At 44.1% G+C, this 20,236-nt stretch overlaps 1 protein-coding gene across 7 annotated transcripts in view; it reads right to left on the bottom strand.

Annotated features, from left to right (window-relative positions):
- The window catches only part of PARVA (parvin alpha), a 256,682-nt gene that overhangs the window by 115,584 nt on the left and 120,862 nt on the right, over nt 1-20,236 (bottom strand). For all 7 annotated transcript variants that reach the window (XM_075927863.1, XM_075927862.1, XM_075927860.1 and 4 more), the window contains 2 exons: nt 5,717-5,775; nt 4,170-4,189 (listed from right to left, as the gene is read on the bottom strand). In XM_075927863.1, coding sequence (XP_075783978.1) covers nt 4,170-4,189; nt 5,717-5,775 — 79 coding nt within the window. The remainder of the gene's footprint in view (nt 1-4,169; nt 4,190-5,716; nt 5,776-20,236) is intronic.

A 20,236-nucleotide genomic window follows, 5' to 3' on the forward strand; every position in this document is an offset into this window, starting at 1 on the left:
GGTCATGCCCACACTCTTGGTAGCAGCTGCTCATGGGCAAGTGTGGCAACGCAGAGGACACCGATCTCTTGCATGGGAACTTGCCGGGAGAAGGAAGAGAAGAGGACTCCCATAGCATTCTGTCCAGCAAGCAATATCTGCCACTCACATACACCTCCCCCAACACCCTCCCCACTTCCTGCTGCAGGATACTGCCACTGACACATCCAGCGTGTGCATGGCAGAAAGGGAAACTGAGCTACCCTGTCTCCTCCTCTGCCTGCAGGCTCCTGGCCTGCCTAGCTCCTTCTAAATGCCTGCTTGTCCTCAGGACATGAGGGTAGTGAGGCTCACCTGCGACGTCTGAGCCTCTGCAGGAAAGTGCCCGCTGTCTAGGTAGCAGATAGCCTTGCTCAAAGCACATCGCCATCATCTGAACCAAGACTTTGGTGCCAGGGCCACTAAGGGCCATGCACTTGAGGTGGTGGGGCCTCCTGGTCAGCCGAGGCATCCTGGCACACCCGAGGCAGGCAACAGTCCGAGCTCCATCCTTGAACACCTCCTTCCCCCACTCCATCTTACTCCCAGGTTCTTTCACCAGTCCCTCCACAGTTATATATTCCCCAAATAAAAATTACTGAGTTTATTGTTCAAACAAAAAGCCTGGTTTATTTTGTCTGCAGGTGGGAGAGGTCAGGCAAGGGAAGGGACGGGTCTGGAAGGAAAGACACACAGGGGCAATTCAGAGGCCCCTTGTTGGGAGGCCAAGGGGAGAGTCTTACGACTGGCCTTGTCTGAAACTCTCCCTCAGGGCCTCCTGGAAGAACACAGCCCCCTGATGGACCTGCCGGATGTCAGCAGTGTGCAGCTGCTCAAAATCCCATGCCAGCTGCTTAGAATCTGCTTCCCTCCCTGGCAGGAAAGTCTTCCCTTATTTTCACAAAGATTGTGGAGCCCACAGCAGGCCACTACGACCTTCAGGATGTTCCTGTCACTGAGGTCCAGATGGGTGAGGAGACTCAAGAACCTCCCCTTCAAATGACCATAGGCTCCCTCCACGATGATGCAGCACCTGCTGAGACTATTGTTGAAAGTCTCCTTCATGGGGTCCATGTGTCATGGGTAGGACTTCATTAGACAGGAGAGCAAGGGATAGGCTGCATCACCCAGGATGCAGATGGGTATGTCCACTTCCCTGACCCTGATGGTGCGGTCGGGCGAAAATTTTCCAGCGTGCATCCTCTGAAGAGGCTTGAGTTCCTGAATGTGTGGGTGTCATGCACTGTCCCTGACCACCTGATGTAAACATCAGTGAATTGGTCCTGGTGGTCCATGAGGGCCTGCAGCACCATTGAAAAGTGCACCTGGTATGTAGTCTGAAGCCTGGTGGTTGGGGGTCAGGATGGAGATGTGGGTGCCATCAATGCCTCACCCCCTCAGTTGGGGAAGCCCATGGCAGCAAAGCCAGTGATGATGGGCTCCACATTGCCCAGGGTGATGACCCTGTGCAGCAGAATGGCGTTGATGGCCTTTACCATCTAAAGAATTGTAGGAACATCGAATCACAGGGTAGCCAGAGAGCTCAGGAGTTCTCCGAGTCCAAGCCTCTTCCCACACAAGGAACAGTCACAACTACCCCATTCCTGGCAGGGCTTTGTGAAGCTGGGATAGAAAACCCTCTAGGGATGGAGATTCCACCCGACTCCCTAGGGAATCCATCCTAGTAGTTCACCAGCCTCCTAGGACAATAGCAAGAAAGTCAAATCTGCATTAGCATGGCCCCGATGGTCGATCTCCCCATGCCAAACTGGTTCCCCACAGAACTGTAGGTGTCTGGTGTGATGAGCTTCCAAAGTGAGATTGCAATGCACTTCTGGAGGGGGATGGCACATCACATGTGGGTATCCTGTCGCTGAAGAGCAGGGGGAGCAACTCACAGAGCTCCAGAAAGGTGGCCTTTCACACACAGAAGTTCTGGAGCCACTGCTGGTCATCCCACCACTCCATGATGATGTGATCCCACCATTTGGAACAAGTCTCCGGGCACCAGAAGCATCAGTGCACAGTGTGCAAGGGAGAATGGAAGGAACTGTGGTACATGAGGAGCGCCCAGGCCTGGGTAAGGAGATGCTGCATTCCAGGCTCGTCATCTTCCTCCTGCAGCAACAGGTGGGCAGTCTCTATGAACTGCACCAGGAGTTGCAGCAGGAGGTGTAAGAGGCTGGCACTGCTTTGTAGTAGGTCTGGCTCCACGGTGTCAGTGCTGTGGCATCTACAAGGGCAACCAGGGCACACAATGTGAGTTTGCTGTCCCTCAAGGAGGTAGGCAATGGAGAAGAGTCTGAGATTAAGCTGTAGAGAAGAGCCCCTTTAGGCATGAGCCTCAGCTAGCCTCAGACAGAAGCTACAGGAAGTGATGCCCTGCCCGGAGTACTTCAGGGAGGCTTTACATGCTATTCAGGCTCCAATCAGTGTGGACGTGCTATTTCAATATAAATCTGCATTATTTCGATAGGGACTTGTAATGTGGATGTGCTATTTTGAAATAAGTGCATAGTGTAGACTGAGAGAGCAACATTGGTAACAAAGTTCATGTGAAGGTGATCACATTGTATTGTGATCTTAGTACATTAGCACATTATAACAAATCTTCATGTCACAATTGTAGTATGATGCTTGGTACAGATGATTTTGTGCCACCTTGTAATGTGTACTGGGACATTTTAATATTCTAGGTTGCAGAACAACCCCACTAAAATAAGAACACTATGTCAAAGACTAGGACGGCCAGCCAAAAGTAGGAGCACTAAAGTAAAAGTGCACTTGCCTTCTGAAACAAGAAATTGAATCATCCCTAAATGACTCTGTTTTGGCCAGTAAATGGAGTGACATAGAATAACTCCACCGAGAGCTGCTTTTGCTCTCCCTAGCTAGGAGGAGACAGAATAATTTTACTAAATCCTATTGACTTCAATGTTGACTTCACATGGACTAAGGTGCTACACAATATGAGAGTTTCATAATCTGACCCTAAAAGCATCTCCATGACTAGAATCTTTGAACTGAGCCGTGAATAAACTATGTAAACCAGATTAGCAATCCCCATGGTTTTAGTTTCAGTGACATTAAATGGTGCAATCTCAGGATAAAAACAGAAAAACTCTTTCAACTAAAGAGATTATCCTCTCGATGGCAAAGCTAATAGTAGCATAGCATTAAATTCTCTAAAAGGAAAAGCAATTATATTATGGAACATAGTCTGATTCATGTTGGTAACCTCTAATCATTAATGCTTTTATATTAAAACTAGCCAATAGCCTGTCATAAAACGGGATTTTCGGGTCTCTCCTCCACATCTGTCTCTCTCTCTCTCTCTCTCTCTTTCTCCTCCTCCTGCTTCCCCCACCCCTCACCTCTCCTCTGCCTCCTGCCTCTCTCTCTGTCTCTCTCTTTCTCTTCTCCTCCCCCTTCTGCCTCTCACTCAGGGGACTGCGGAGCCCAAATGGCCACTTGCTCCCGCAAGGCAGTCCGACTGAGCAGCGCAGAAGTCAACTGAGCACCACAGCGGGAGGCGAAGGGAGGCAGAGTGGTGACGTGTGGCATGACAGCAACTCCAGGCCCTGCCCCCGGCCGTGAACATCACCGCCCCACCTCCCTTTGCATCCTGCTGTGGCGCTCGGTTGACTTCTGTGCTGCTCAGCTAGACCGCCTTGCGGGAGCAAGCGGCCATTTGGGCTCCACGCACAGGAAGCGCGGAGTCCAAACAGCCGTTTGGGCTCTGCAGTCCCCCGAGTGAGAGGCAGGAGGGAGAGGAAAAGTCAGCCGAGTGCCACAGCGGGAGGCGAAGGATGTGACTGAGGCAACAGCCAGCATTTCAGCGTTACGGAGTCACAGACATTGGGCTACTATATATATGATTCAGGGATGAAATCACCAATCACTTGTAAAACAGCATTTGCTGAAAGACACACGTTTTAAAAATGACTATTTTCACATCAAAGTTTCTTTTATTTATTAACTGCCATCGCAATCTACAGCACATTCAGTTAAATATTTACCAAGGCAGCTGCGAATCCTGACCTTACCTATGGTTTGAATGAACAGATTGGCTGCAGGGAGAATTAATTGATGTGCATGCTGGCAGAAATGAAATGACTTCAAGAAAATGATAATAATCAAATGAAACTTACCATGCCTTCCTGATAATGCCCTATAGTAAAAAGCAAAAAAAAAAAAAAAAAAAAAAAAAAAAAGTATGTACCACATTTACATTATTTCATGCTTTTCTTTAAGATAGACACAAAAACTGCATGCATGGCCAGTTCCTTAGCTCTGTGGAAACTGGAGTAGGTTAACAGAATTGAATGTAGCTTCATCAGTTTTACCCAGATGAGACTCTGGCTCATAGCATCTTGGATCAAATAATGTAATAACCTTGTGGGTTTCCACAAAGGCCGGTAACACCAAATAGTACATTTCCTTGTGTTTAACCAAATCACAAGCTTCTTATGACTGTGGAGAAAATTTTGGTATATTTATTTCATGAACTCCTTTCCCTTTGTCCCAAGGATCCAGTTGTCTAAGCCACTATAATAAAGTGCTGGCCAAAACAACAGTGCTTGGACTAGGTTCCTAAGGATTGTAGAGTTTTGTTTCATTTCTTTCTTCATATAAATATCACACTTGAAATAAACCCTTAAGGATTAATGATGAGTCATTAGCCTGAACTCTCCTCTCTCTCTTAAAAAGTAGGTTTTTTGCTGTTGCTTCTTGCTGGATTTGAAACAATGTTTCCATTATAAATTGTACAGTGAGATCACATGTAAATGTCACACCACAGTCACATATGTTTCTCCAAAGCCCAATAGTGAATGAAATACTAGGGAAATACTGATTTTTTCCCCCTTTTTTGAGATAACCTAGCTCTTCTTCAACTAAACTGTGAAAGGTAAAAGCATGAGCCATACCCCTTCTTGTGTGTTTGAAAAATTTCAGACAATTTTGAATGTATAGAATTTGAAACAAGATGCAATATAGATTTCTTCAAATGCACAAATTTCATACATATTTGCTCTACCTTCCCTTTAGACTTAGTCTTTTGGGGTACGTCTACACAGCAGGGCTAAAGTTGACTTAAGCTATGCAACTTCAGCTACGTCAATTGTGTAGCTGAAGTTGAAATAGCTTAACTCGGCTTTAGGCACTGTCTACACAGCAGGAAGTCGAAGGAAGAACATTCTTCCTTTGATTTCCCTTACTCCTTGTAAAATGAGGTTTGTAGGAGTCAGAGTAAGAAGTCCTCCAGCTTAACATTATGTCAAAGTAAAGGCTAGTTGTGTAGATACGCTCTCTGTTGTTTCGGACTAACTTCAGTTATTCCGAAATAATAATGCTGTGTAGACGTACCCTTGGAGATTTGTTCAGTGAGATCACATGTAAATGTCACACCACAGTCACATATGCTTCTCCAAAACCTAGTAGTGAATGAAATACTAGGGAAATTCCCCCTCCCCCACACTTTTTTGAGATAACCACATTGGTAATTCCAACTCAGTAACGTTACATTTTGAGACGCATATTGAAAAGCCTTATAAAGACTACAGTATAATCACTAGCTGAGGCATGATTCCTTCTGGAACCCCAATATTGAAATCTAAATATCACCAAATAGTTGCATTTTTGAGACACATCTGTGTGTTCAATTACTATACTGCTGGCAACAGTGGTGTTGACATACTCAGTGTTACCAGTTATTTCCTCTTGGATTTGTCGGGACTGGAGGATTCCTTCTCGTTTCTGGGAGGGGAAAGAAAATGGTTTTTGTTTTGCTTAGTACAGTTCAATGCTTAAGGTACAATAAAATTATATATGATCTACAAATATCATCAGATAAACATAAAAACTTAATTTTTTCAAAATAATTATTATTTTATTTTTATTTGTTTGTATTTTATAGGATTTAGTCTAGAAAATTCACTTGTTATCATAAAAATATAAGAATAGCTAGATATAGTATAATACTAAGGGTATATCTACACTTGCAGCCTATTTCGGAATAGGGCTGCAAACATAGGCATTCGGAATTGCAAATCAAGTTCGGGATTTATTTATTTATTTATTTAAATATTTTTACCCCACCTTTCTATTTAAAATATTCAAGGCGGCTTACAAGAACAAACAAAAAAAAAATACAAATATATATAAAAATTTAAAATATGAGAGTTTAAAATAGGAGACCTCAGAGGGCCATAACCAGCTAAAAACATATAGGGTATGTCTACACTACAGCATTATTTCAAGTTAACTTAATTCAAAATACTTAATTCGAATTAAGCTAATTTGAAATAATGCATCTCTACACAAAAACTATTTTGAAATAGCATTTTGCTATTTCAAAATAGCGCGTCCACACTGAGTGGACCCTGAACTGAAGTTAAGGCTGGCCAGAACCAGTACTGGCAGAACAGGTTAGGACTTGAGTGTGTGGGGCTGCTGCCTGAGGCTAACTGAGCTCCGTGCTTAAAGGGACCCTACCCCCAACGCAGACAGACAGTTCTGAGGGTTCCCTGCTTGCTTGTCTACCTTGATGAGGGACACCTCAGCACTCAGCCACATGAAGCCAGAGCTGCCCCTGTGCATGCTGGTACATCTCGTGGGGTCGTTGCCATCAGCCCGGCTACACTTGCTGTAGGTTGCCATCCAGGGGATCATTGGGGGGGCTGTCAGGATCCGGGAGGCCCTGAGGGACAGCGTCCACCCTGAGGAGCCCTCAGAGTCTCCCCGGTCCTCCTCACAGGGGGCTCGTGCCCCATTCCTCCCTCATGTCCTTCCACTTACCTCTCCCTAGCCCCCCTTACTGATGTCAAATAAAAGACATGTATGTTCAAAAATACAAACTGGGTTTATTAACAAAACTGGGGGGGATGAACCTCTGGGGAGACTGGGAAAAGGAGGTGGGAGAGGGGAAGAGAGAGGATGGGAGAAGGGAGGGGGAAACCTGGGAGGAGGGAGCTGGAAGGGGGAAGCGAAGGGAAGAAGGGAGAGGGGAAGCTCAGGGCTCAGGGTCGGGGGTCTCGCCAAGACCAACTTGACTTTCATGCTAACTTGCTCCTGGGTTCGCATGTGACCTTTGGTGGCCAGGCTAGCAGCTATCCTGCCATAGATGGCTGCATTCCTCTGTCTAGTGCGGAGATCATGGAAGTTGAGGGCATCCCCCCCAAACCTGAATAAGGTCCATGATCTCCACCCTGGACCAGGAAGGCACCCGCCTTCTCCAGCCCCTGTCAGGCTCCTGGGAGCTGGCAGACTGCTCCTTGGGAGCGGTGGAGGGCTGGCTGCCAGTGGCTTACTGGCTCATGTTTTGGGGCCACTGGGTCAGGGGCCCCAGTGGGCACTGCTGGCTCTGGGCTGGCAGGCTTGGAGCTGGCAAATGCACTGTGGCCAGGGTCTACCCCTTTAATGGCTCCGGAGCTGGGGGAGAGGAGAGTAAGTTTTCCTGGTTGTGCCCAGAGTGGCCACCAGGGCTCCCTGGGAAGGGCTGAAAGCCCTCTATTTCGAATTAAGTGTCTACACAGCACTTAATTCAAAATAGCTATTTTGAATTTGGTGTTGCTCCTCGTAGAATGAGGTTTACCGAATTCGAAATAAGGGCTCTACTATTTCGAATTTATTTTGAAATAGCAGTTTGCCTGTGTAGACACTATTAAAGTGAATTCGAAATAATTGCTGTTATTTCAAATTAACGTTGTAGTGTAGACATACCCATAGAGAGGAGGAACACACACATACAGACTCAAACATTAATAAAAGCACTAGTAAAAAGGGTGGCTCTAGTCTGACGCAGGAACAACGCTAGTATTGGCGCCATGCGAATATCCCAAGGAAGAGAATTCCACAGCCTGGGAGCAAAAGCTGAGAATGCCCTGTTTCACGTAGATGTTAATCTTATCTCCACAAGTGGGGGAACACGAAGCAAAGCCTCCCCAGCTGACCTCAATTCCTGGGCAGGTTCATATGGGAGAAGACGGACCTTCAGATACCCTGGACCCAACTCATTTAAGGCTTTATAGGTCATAACAAAAACCTTAAATTGTGCCCGGAAACCGGAAGCTAGTGCAGCTGCCGAAGCACTGGCATAATGTGTTCCATATAACTAGTGTTGGTTAAAACTCGAGCAGCCGCATTCTGGACCAGTTGAAGTTTCCGAAGGCTCTTTAGGGGCAGCCCTACATAAAGTGCATTACAGTAAGCCAGTCAGGATGTAACAAGAGCATGGATCACTGTGGCCAAGTCATGTTTGTTCAGTAAGGGTCGCAGCTGGTGTATTAAACGAAGTTGCCCTAAGGCACTCCTGGCCTCTGAAGAAATCGGATTTTAAAATGTTAAAAAAGGGTCCAGGAGAACTTCCAAGCTGCGTACCTGTTCTTTCAGGGGGAGAGTAACCCCATCTAGAACAGGTGCCATGCCACATTCACGCACAGATGAATTTAATATCTCATGCTTGATTTGCATCTTCCCGGCCAGGTGCCATTTTTGAAATTTACAAGCCAGGAATAACTGACCGCATCTACATACGGCAGTGAAACGGGCGTTCGAAATAAAGCCCTATTTCGAATTACCTGTTATTCTTCCTGCAATGAGGTTTAACAGTGTCCGAGACAGAACATCAGAAATGGCTGCCCGTCGCAGGGAGCCATAGCCTGTAATACCTCTGAGGCTGGTATAGGGGGCTCTGTCTGTGAGGTGGAGTGTTTTCTATATAAGGGCATGTAAATTAATAATCTTCCCCTGCTCGCTCCACCCATTGCAGTAACAGATCAGCCAGTGGGCTGACTGGTGCTCAGGCCTGCTACTCCACCCACTGCAGCAAAAACCAACCTATGGGGTGATAAGTTCACAGGCAATAAAACAGGCAGGCAGCCCCTCTCTCACTGGGGATTCGCATTGAGTGAACGCCTGGCCTGATCACCCAGACGCCTTGCACCCCCCGCTCTTGAGTCTTACTGAGCGTACTCCGAGTTGGTCGACCCGAGTGGAGACAGTTTATGAGCATGTGACTGGTACTTGTGTTCCTGCTGTCTCCAGAACTGGTATAACACCCCCCACCCCCACCATCACCCCTATGGGGCCTTATGGGGGGAGTATTGGCAGCGAATAATCATTGGCCTGTAACGGCCGCAGCTGCCGCGCACCTCCAAATACAAGGGGGATTTCGCGCAGTACAGATGCCACCTGATTGTGTGAATAACTCCACTACCCTTATGTACGCAATCGCTGGGAGTTCTATTCTGCTCTGGGATCCCACCGCACACCCCCTCAACTTAACTAACGTTCAGACGGTAGCACAAAACCCATTTCGTATTGTTGATGATCCCACTCAGATTCCCATAGAAGATGCGGCTGTTACCCTAGCCGTGGACAACAGCCCTAATCTAGACACAGGGGCTCTTCTGTGGCTAAGAGGATACACAGGACAACCTATTGGCCGACTATACGACGCTGTAGAGAGGGTGAAGTGGGCAACACTAAAGGCCGCCCTACTTGCAACCCCCTCTACTCTGGTGAAAGGGTCCAAAATGGCGCCCAAACCCAAATACCCCGAGTGTTCGTTCATCGAGCGTAAGATTTTTGGATTTTTATTGGGTAAGGGACTCACCAAGGAAGCTATTAGGAAAATGAATAGTGATCAACAGAAAGACTTGGATGTGAAATTGGGGTGGGAAGATCGCCCTATTCCCCGCAGCCAAAAAACGGGGAGAGGCCGAGTGCCTAGCGGTCACTCGGCCCGATTTAAATGACCCTCGACCCTATCAAAACCTGACTACCGAAAACGAGACAATTATCCCCTTTTTGTTAGACACGGGGGCACAGGTATCCATCATCCCCCCCGATATGCCCCACACCCCCACTGGAAAGATAGTCTTTATACAGGGATTAAATAGCGTTGAAGCAATCTACGTTAGTCCATCACAATTGGCTTTCTCTTCGATCTTAATTAGCCCGCCTTAAGGGCGTTGTTTGTCCCCTTTTTGTTTTTCAGGTACCAACCCATTTGAGCCCCCCACCTGCTGTTTGACTTCCGGAGCCGACGAGAACCATCAAGATGGAAAAAAATTTAAGACTGCCACTGAATCTTTAGTTTGGGGATATGTTACCAAATGTCCCGCAATCTTGAAGCCCTCACTAATTTGACCGCTGAAGGGTTTCGACAAGTCGATTTGGCTCTCACTGTACTAGCTCATTATGCCGAAAAGAATCGTCTAATGATACAGGTTATATTGCAGAGGGACTTTTGTATGGCACTCGAGGACCTTAACCCCAGGTTTAAGGACCAATACCGTTTGCGTTTCAAGCCCGGGTGGAACGTTTCAGCCATCACCCAACAGCTGACCTCACTTGCAGTTCGGATTCGCGAACAGCGGGAAGAATGGGACTGGTGGCAAACAAAACTTTCCTCTTGAGGACTGAGTACTTGGGCATCCACCATTAAGCGGTGGTTGATTGTATGTGCTCTTGTGTTACTAGCCTTTTTAGTGAGCATTGCTGTTGCAAAAGCTCTTATCCACAGAGTTGTTTCCGCTTTCCCTGTTACTGTTGCTTACTTTTCCCCTTCTCCCCTTTCTGAAGACAGCAGCTCACCAGAACCTCAATTTACCCAATTGGCTTCTTGCTAATTACCCTTACGTGCGCTCTCACCTTAGGCAACCCCCTTACCGCTTGCTCCGGACAGCCACGGGGGCATGTCCGAGACAGAACATCAGAAATGGCTGCCCGTCGCAGGGAGCCATAGCCTGTAATACCTCTGAGGCTGGTATAGGGGGCTCTGTCTGTGAGGTGGAGTGTTTTCCATATAAGGGCATGTAAATTAATAATCTTCCCCTGCTCGCTCCACCCATTGCAGTAACAGATCAGCCAGTGGGCTGACTGGTGCTCAGGCCTGCTACTCCACCCACTGCAGCAAAAACCAACCTATGGGGTGATAAGTTCACAGGCAATAAAACAGGCAGGCAGCCCCTCTCTCACTGGGGATTCGCATTGAGTGAACGCCTGGCCTGATCACCCAGACGCCTTGCACCCCCCGCTCTTGAGTCTTACTGAGCGTACTCCGAGTTGGTCGACCCGAGTGGAGACAGTTTATGAGCGTGTGACTGGTACTTGTGTTCCTGCTGTCTCCAGAACTGGTATAACACCCCCCCCCCCCCACCATCATCCCTATCCTAATTGATTTTTTAGTTGTCCTTATTGCTTGCCAAGTGACAGTGGCTAAAAAGTTACTAAGTTAGTTTATAAATAGTTGTGGTTTAGGTTTTTTACTGTTTCCTTGTATAAAATTGTGTAAATAGTCAGCCCTATGGATAATACCAGTGTTAATTCAACTGTTCCTAGCCCCTGGGCAGTTATTGGGAATTATTGTGATTTAGAAAAGCCTCAGGGAATTGTTTTGTGTTGTCTGGCAATCTGTTTAATTATTGTTCTGATGATTGTCTGGCGCCATCAAAATAAAATCAGTTTGTGCTTTTTGAAACCCCCAGTTGTGGTCTCATCCTTTCCGGCATCCCTTCGAACCTCGTGTATTACGGGGACTGACAAACAGGTAGTTCGAAATAGGACTTTATTTCGAACGTCTGTTTCACTGTCGCGTGTAGTCGCGGGCAGTTATTCCGGGCTTGTAAATTTAAAAAATGGCACCCGGCCAGAAAGATGCAAATCAAGCATGGGATATTTAAATCCCGGGCTTGATTTGCAATTCCGGATGCCTACATTTGCAGCCCTATTCCGAAATATCCTAAGAGACTTCAAATTAGGGATGTTAAATTTTGATTAATCAACAAATTGATTTGGAATTTCCATTGACTACTTGATTAGTCGATAAGGGGTGGGGTGTGGTGCTCTCTATCCCTGCTGTGCCTCTCCCTTTTAAATGTAGTAAGAGCTGCCTGTGGCTCTTACTGCATTTAAAGGGCAGAAGAGCAGCAGGGACTCAAGCAGTTCCCACTCGCCTGAAGTTCCGCCTCTCCCTTTGAAATATAGCAAGATCCCTAGATGGCTCCCCCTAGCACCAGCTCCTGCTCCCTCCCCCGCTTCCTCTCGCTGATAGAGGCAGCAAAGGGGGGGGAAGTGACTAGTTGAGTCACACACTACTCGACTATCCAATAAGCTTTTGCATATACTTATTGAGTAGTTGACTAGTTGCTTACATCCCTATTTCAAATGTCACCTCCTATAACAGAGAACCTAAGGGCTAAATTATGTGTTTCTTCTCCTGTCTCTATTTTTCTTACCTCACTTTTTTGTCTAAGATTCCAGTTCAGAAAAGTATATGAAACAGCTTAATCACACACAGAGGCAGTTTGCTCAAGAGAGACAACGTGCTGACCTGCAACCTGTATTTGAAAAAACAGCTTGGGCAAAGGGTGCCCATACAGTCCCAGATTTTGCAAGCCCTGTTCAGTCTTTCCCTGTTCTCTTTCTTTGTCCTTATTTTTATTTCAAACATTTGCCAGCTTCAATCAATAGCTGTGGTGAAAGTTTGTAGTATAATAAGAAAAATCAGGCAAGCTCTGAGTGTTATACCATTCTCTACTCTCCATCACACAGGGCCACACAAAAGTAATTTTCTGCTTGTCTTAAGATCACACACTTGATCACTACATGAAAGAGTCTAGAGAACAACCCTCAAGGTACACTGATTATTCCTCCTTCAAAAATAGAGAACAGTGTTCAAAGTGGCTACTTAGCAAGCAGGCAGTATCTGTTCTGCTACTTCCTCCTGGCTTTAAGAGAAGAGATTCATGGGCAACCCCAGTGCAGGGCCCTGCTGCTTCAGACTGCATGGTAGGCTGAGGATTTGGCTTGGTTTGGTGTCACTATTAACTGACATGATTCCAATATATGTCAGATGAAAGTTCACTTAGAGGAGAAAGTCATAAATGCTCCAGGTTTGTTTAGCAATTTTAGAGTTAAATACGTACTAAATAAGTTCTAACTTTTGATTGAAAGGCCCATACAATAATAGAACTGAAGGGAACCTCAAGAGATCATCAAGTCCAGTCCCCTGCACTCATGGCAGGACCAAGAACCATTTAGACCATCCCTTCCCAGTGTTTGTCTAACCTGCTCTGAAAAATCTCCAAAGATGGAGATTCTACAACCTACGTAGGCAATTTATTCCAGTGTGTCATCTTCCCAACAGGAAATTTTTCCTAATGTCCAACCTAAACCTCCCTTGTTGCAGTTTAAGGTCATTGCTTCTTGTCCTATCCTCAGATGTTATGGAGAATAATTTTTCTCCTTTTAGGTATTTGAAAACTGTTATCATGTCCCCTCTTTCAGTTCTTTCAATCTTTCGCCCTAGGTCATGTTTACGAGATCTTTATTCATTTGTGTTGCTCTTCTCTGCACTTTTTCCCAGTTTGTCAATATCTTTCCTAAAATGTGATGCCCAGAACTGGACAGAGTACTCCATCTGAGACCTAATTAGAGCGAAGTAGTGTCAGATAAATACTTCTTGTACCTTGTTCATGATTCTAAGGAAGAAAAGTAAAATAAAGACAATGAATTTCAAGATTTCAGTCCTGTTAATACATGCCAGAATGAGGGGGTTTTTTTGCAACAGTATCACAGTGTTGTCTCATATGTAGCTCGTGGTCCATTGTGACACCTAAATCCCTTTCTGCAATACTCCTTCCCAGACAGTCGCTTCCTATTTTGCATATGTACAACTGATTGTCCTTCCTAAGCAGAGTATTCTGCATTTGTCCTTATTGAATTTCATCCTATTTCCCTCAGACCATTTATCCAGTTTGTCCCATTTTGAATTATGACCCTATCCTCCAAATCACTTGCACTCTTCTTCATCTGGTATCATCCACAAACTTTAAGCCATTATATAAATCATTTATGAAGATATTGAACATTCTACAAATGCATTCAATTCAAGAGGAAGGACCCTTTGGCTACTTCTACACTGTCCAGTCTTGCGCAAGAACATATGCAAATGAGGTGTGGTGATAAATATCACCATGCCTCATTTGCATGCTTAATGAGATGCCATTTTTGCACAATGGGGCTTTTGTGCAAGAAGGAGCAGTGTAGACTGTTCCTTCTTGTGCAAAATCCCTTTGCACAAAATGGCAGCTCATTAAGTATGCAAATGAGGCACAGTGATAGTTATAGCCAGGCCTCATTTGCATATGTTCTTGCACAAGACTGGGCAGTGTAGATGTAGCCTGAATGTCTCTAGGGGGTACGTCTACACTACAGCGTTATTTCAAAATATCTAATTTTGAAATAGTTATTTCGAAATATCTTATTTTGAAATAACGCGTCTACACACAAAATGCATTTCAAAATAGGGTTTTGCTATTTTGAAATAGTGCATCCACACTGATTGGGTGCTGAATCGCATGTAAGGCCAGATGAAACTGGTTCGGGCAAGCCATCAGGTCAGGAGTTACTTTGTGTGGCTGCTGCCTGAGGCCTGTGCTTAAAGGAACCCCCCTGGACAGCTGGTTCTCAGCTTTCCCTGCTTGCTTGCCTACCTTGATGAGGGACAGCAAAGCATTTTTTTCTCTGCGTGCTCTGGTTGCCCTCACTCGGGACACCACAGCACTTTGCACCATGGAGCCGAAGCTGCCCATGGGCACTCTGGCGCGTCTTTTGGATGTGTCGCTGCAAGACTGGCAGCACTTTCTGGAGGCTGCCTCGCAGCATCTGCTGCAGCCCAACCCCCAGGCCGTCATCAGGAGGGTCCAGTTTGCGGATGACACTAAGCTGGGGGGAGAGGTAGATACGCTTAAGGGCAGAGATAGGGTCCAGAGTGATTTAGATAATTTGGAGGATTGGGCCACAAGAAATCTGATGAGGTTCAACAAGGACAAGTGCAGAGTCCTGCACTTGGGACGGAAGAATCCCAAGCATAGTTACAAGCTGGGGACCAACCAGTTAAGTAGTAGTTCTGCAGAAAAGGACCTGGGTGTTACAGTGGATGAGAGGCTGGATATGAGTCAACAGTGTGCCCTTGTAGCCAAGAAGGCTAATGGCATATTAGGTTGCATTAAGAGGAGCATTGCCAGCAGATCCAGAGATGTCATTATTCCCCTTTATTTGGCTTTGGTGAGGCCACATCTGGAGTATTGTGTCCAGTTCTGGGCCCCCCACTACAAAAAGGATGTGGACGCATTGGAGAGGGTCCAGCAGAGGGCAACCAAAATGATTAGGGGGCTGGAGCATATGACTTATGAGGAGAGGCTGAGGGACTTGGGTCTCTTTAGTCTGGAGAAGCGAAGAGTGAGGGGGGATTTGATAGCAGCCTTCAACTTCCTGAAGGGAGGTTCCAAAGAGGATGGAGAAAGGCTGTTCTAAGTAGTGACAGATGGCAGAACAAGGAGCAATGGGCTCAAGTTGTGGTGGGAGAGGTCCAGGTTGGATATTAGGAAAAACTATTTCACTGAGACAGTGGTGAAGCTCTGGAATGGGTTACCTAGGGAAGTAGTGGAGTCTCCATCCCTAGAGGTGTTTAAGTCTCGGCTTGACAAAGCCCTGGTCGGGTTGATTTAGTTGGAATTGGTCCTGCCTAGAGCAGGGGGCTGGACTTGATGACCTTCTGAGGTCTCTTCCAGTTCTATGGTTCTTTGATTCTATGAATAGAGATAGCAGCTGTTCACCCTTCTGTGTAGGATCTGGTGATGCAGAGAATAACCAGGGTTCTTGTACTCCCTACGTAGGGTGGAAAATAGTCTAAGACCTCTTTTTTTAATGGAGATATACCTATCTTCTAGAACTGGAAGGGACCTTGAAAGGTCATTGAGTGCAGAACCCTGCCTTCACAGCAGGACCAAGTTGACAGATTTGCCCCAGATCCCCTAAATGGCCCCTCAGGCATTGAGCTCACAACCCTGGGTTTAGCAATGCTCAAACCACTGAGCTATCCCTCCCCCAGACAAGCCCCAACAACATTCTCCAGTACAGTTTTAAAATAAGTACTAAACTAGAAAAATTCCACTAATGTCAATGGGAGTTCTGAACCTATATCCCCCATTAACTGTTGGGAAAAAGGGTATTAGGCATTGTCCCAGTCTAGTGTTGGGCATTCAATGCTAACATTAATTAAATTTCAACATAGCCCAAATATCCCAAGCCTACATTGGATACTTCACAGCACAATGGTCAACCAGCATGTCATGGTTTACTCAGTATTTTCCAATGCTTTGTATTTGTAATGAGAGGAACAGAAGTTCCAAATGTAGCAACTAGAAATGGGCCTCGGAGAAAGTATTTTAAGAACTTTTGACATGTAGACTCCTTCTTACACTAATGTACGTTAATAACTGATCCTGATGGAGAAGGCTTCTCCATCAGGATCAGCTATTAATGTACATAAGTGTAAGAAGGAGTCTACATTTGTCATTGTGTAGACTCCTTTTATAGCTTTCAAATAAATAGAACATTTTAAAAAATATTTTTTAAATGATACCAGGAGCATTATTATTGACCTCAACCTCAAACATATTTCAAATAAATAGGTTTCAAAACCTACCCCATTTTCCCAGTAATGTTATTCAAAAAGTTTACTAGGAGTTCCATAGGACAACACAATTTTTTTAAAACTTATTTTCAAACTTTATGCTGCCTTTGATATGATTGGTCAGTTACTCCATTTAAATAGAGCTGTTTGAGCTGTAGAACTTCCAGTCCACATTATATTCTGACATTTTAAATAAATTTTGTTTCAAATGAGAACAAAACCCTGAAAATTTGAAATGTTCTGTAAAACATATTTTAGAAAAACTTTGGTTGGGGACCATCAAAAAAGGTCATATGAATAGTTTTGAAAGTTTTAATTGGACATTATTGTTTTAAATGTGTTTATTTCTGACTTTTAAATTATATTAAATATTGTAAACTATATTAACACATATATGTACATCTAAATATAATATTAACAATAATAGAGATCAAATTAAATTAACTGAAATATTTTAACATTGTTAAGACAAAATATTTTTGCTAATCTCTCATCAAAATGTACACTTTCCTGCCAAACAATTTGCTTTCTACAAAACTCCATTTTTGGCATAAAATGGGGAAAAGTTTGTACCAGTGATATCAACTCATACTTTATTTTAATCAGAATGTATTGATGAAATGAAGGGCAAAGACACAGAAAAACAGGCATCAATTGAGAGACCTCCCTTAAAATATTGCTGTGTGTTTACACCTAAACATTGTAACATACATGATTGGAAGTTAATACATTTATAGTCCTGCAGATTTTTATCAGAAATATCTGTAAGCCTGCATTTCAGGCTATACAAGCTGCAACTGCTCACAGATCCTTCTTGTTATAAAAGCCATTACTATATTAAAACATATCTTGCAAAGGGAGATATCTGAAAATAAAAGTGGTCGTGTTACCTATCATTGGCTGTTTTCCCTTTTCCTTTGACAGTGTGTTCTTTACAATGAACCACGGCTGCAGTGCATAGCATATTCAGACAAAACTACCCCTAAATCAACAGAAGTTCTGTCTCTGCAAGAACTGTAGGCTTAAGCCACATAAATTTAACGTGGTGATGATTGCTTTTATAATCTGTCCCGTGACATTGAAGTACGGAACATTCTGCAGCCTCTGAGAATGAATATAACTTTGGAAGTGCTCTTGGGTCCATGTGATTTTATGAGAGCCTGGAGGCAATGCTGCTTTGAAACACTTCATTCCTTCCCAGAGCTTCAGAGTTGGTAGATCTTCCAAGTAAACCCAATGAACTGTGTTTAGGAAAGTGCAATACTTTCTGCTCTTTGTGCCTGAACAGCTCACTGTTCCTTTTATGGTTGTTCATGTCCCAAGAGGTTCTGGAATGAAGCAGTCTTGCACTAAGGGGGATGCAGGGCTGCCAATGTACTTGGCTACTATACATGGGCAACAGAGTTCTTATGCTCTTTTCAACCCCCAACTCTCGCATGAAGGCTAGGCACAATCAGCCCCATTTGAATATTATCCAGAATAAAGAAATGCAAAATTAAGGTTCTTCCAGAACTAGCTTCAGGGGAAATTTCATCATACTCTTACCGCATGTAAAAAAAAAAAAGAATACATCTATACTACCAATAAATAAAGGAGAATAATATACAGAAATGACTCATGGAGGATACAAAGGTTGTAATTTTTCAAAAACTGGCTTATAACCTAGATTTTTAATTACTCTAATTGCTAACAGCTATTATGCAAAACAATGGAAGGAAATCTAAATTAAAATTACTCTTTTGTAAGCATTGTCCTGATTAGCTGTAGGTTTTAGTATGTTGTTTGTTTCAGAAACAAATCTGAATTTCAATAAACTAACCTCAGCCAACAGGGCAGCCTTCATATTTTGTTTATATAAAATGGATAACAAAAACCTGAAACACGTTATGGTATTTGTATGTATTTCCCCCCTCCCCCCCCCCACATATTCCCTCTATATTTATCAAATTGCAAACAGTGGCATTTAAAAAAACAGGCCTCTCATTGCCTATTGAGCTTTCTTTGCCATGACCTTATTTTAGAGAATATATCGACAGTTTGAAAGCTACTAGGCTTTCAAATGTAAACAGTGAAAAAGGCCGAAGGCTGCATTTATTGTTCCTTGAAACTTCCATTTCACTCAAATGGGCATTGCAGGTACACAAGGAATTTAGAATCAGGCCCACTGTGTATAAAATAACAACACAGATAAAAACAAAAATGAATTATTTTAAAAATACTGAGCCTCATTCTTAGTTGCTGTAAAATCAATGCAACTGCATTAAATTTCTTTCCACATTCCACTGATTCTATCCCAGTGAAACTTCACTGGCTCCAGTGCACTTCCTCTTGATTTACAGAAATGCGACAGAGAAGCATGCAGATTGCACCAACCCTGCTCAGCTTGTATGGGGCCAAAACTTTGCTCTCATTCTGCCTCCTATTTAACAATACTTTCCAGGATATGTCTGAAGTGCAGTCACAGAACATGATTACAGTCATGTAAGGAGACTTGAGCAAACCTTGATTTGGCTGGGTCAGGTACCTGAACAGTGAAGCAAGAGCAGCATGTACTTCAGCATGAGTCACGGATATAGATGTGGATACCCACAGATATAAAGCAGATATCTGTGGATTCACAGAGCTCTATACATATATGTATTAGGTTCATTCTTCAGTAAATTCATCAAATGATTTCAAAACCACTTCTAGAAGCTAAGTTACATTAACCTGGACAACAATCTGAATGGACAAATGGTCTGGAGACTGATGGGCACTCAAAAATATTGTGACTACCACTGAAAGATGAAGTATTGCTACAAGACTTGGAAGCAAAACTAAGGGGAAAAACAACTGAAGAGAGTTGGCAGTTTTTCCAAGGGACGTTATTAAGGGCCCAAAAGCAAGCTATTCCACTGAGTAGGAAAGATAGAAAGTATGGCAAAAGACCCCCTTGGCTTAACCAGGAGATCTTGCATGATCTCAAAATCAAAAATAAGTCATATAAAAAGTGGAAACAATACAAATTACAAAGTATGAATATAAGCAAACAATACAGGTATTCAGGGCAAGATTAGAAAGGCAAAGGCACAAAATGAGCTCAGACTAGCTATAGACATAAAGGGAAACAAGAAGACTTTCTATAAATATATTAGAAGCAAGAGGAAAACCAAGGACAGGGTAGAACCACTGCTCTGTGAGGAGTGAGAAACAGTACCTGGAAATTTGGAAATGGCAGAGGTGCTTAATGACTTCTTTGCTTCGGTCTCCACCAAGAAGTCTGATGATGAAGGAATGCCTAACATGGTGAATGCTAGTGGGAATAGGATAGGTTTAGAAGATAAAATAAAAAAAGCGTAAGTTAAAAATTACTTGGGAAATTTAGATGTCTTCAAGTCACCACGGCCTGATGAAATGCATCCTAAACTATTAAGGGGGGAGGGATAGCTCAGTGGTTTGTGCATTAGTATGCTAAACACAGGGCTCTGAGTTCAATCCTTGCAGAGGCCATTTGGGGCAAAAATTTGTCAGGGATGGTCCTGCTGTGAAGGCAGGGGACTGGACTCAACAACCTTACAAGGTTCCTTCTAGTTCTAGGAGATAGGCAATCTCTATTTATTTAAATATTCAAGGAGCTGATAGAGGAGGTATCTGAGCCTTTAGCTATCATCTTTGAAAAATCATGGAAGACAGGAGAAATTCCAGAAGACTGGAGGGCAAATATAGTGCCCATTTATAAAAGAGAAATAAGAA

This window comes from Pelodiscus sinensis, chromosome 4, assembly GCF_049634645.1.
Source record: "Pelodiscus sinensis isolate JC-2024 chromosome 4, ASM4963464v1, whole genome shotgun sequence".
Taxonomy (NCBI): domain Eukaryota; kingdom Metazoa; phylum Chordata; order Testudines; family Trionychidae; genus Pelodiscus; species Pelodiscus sinensis.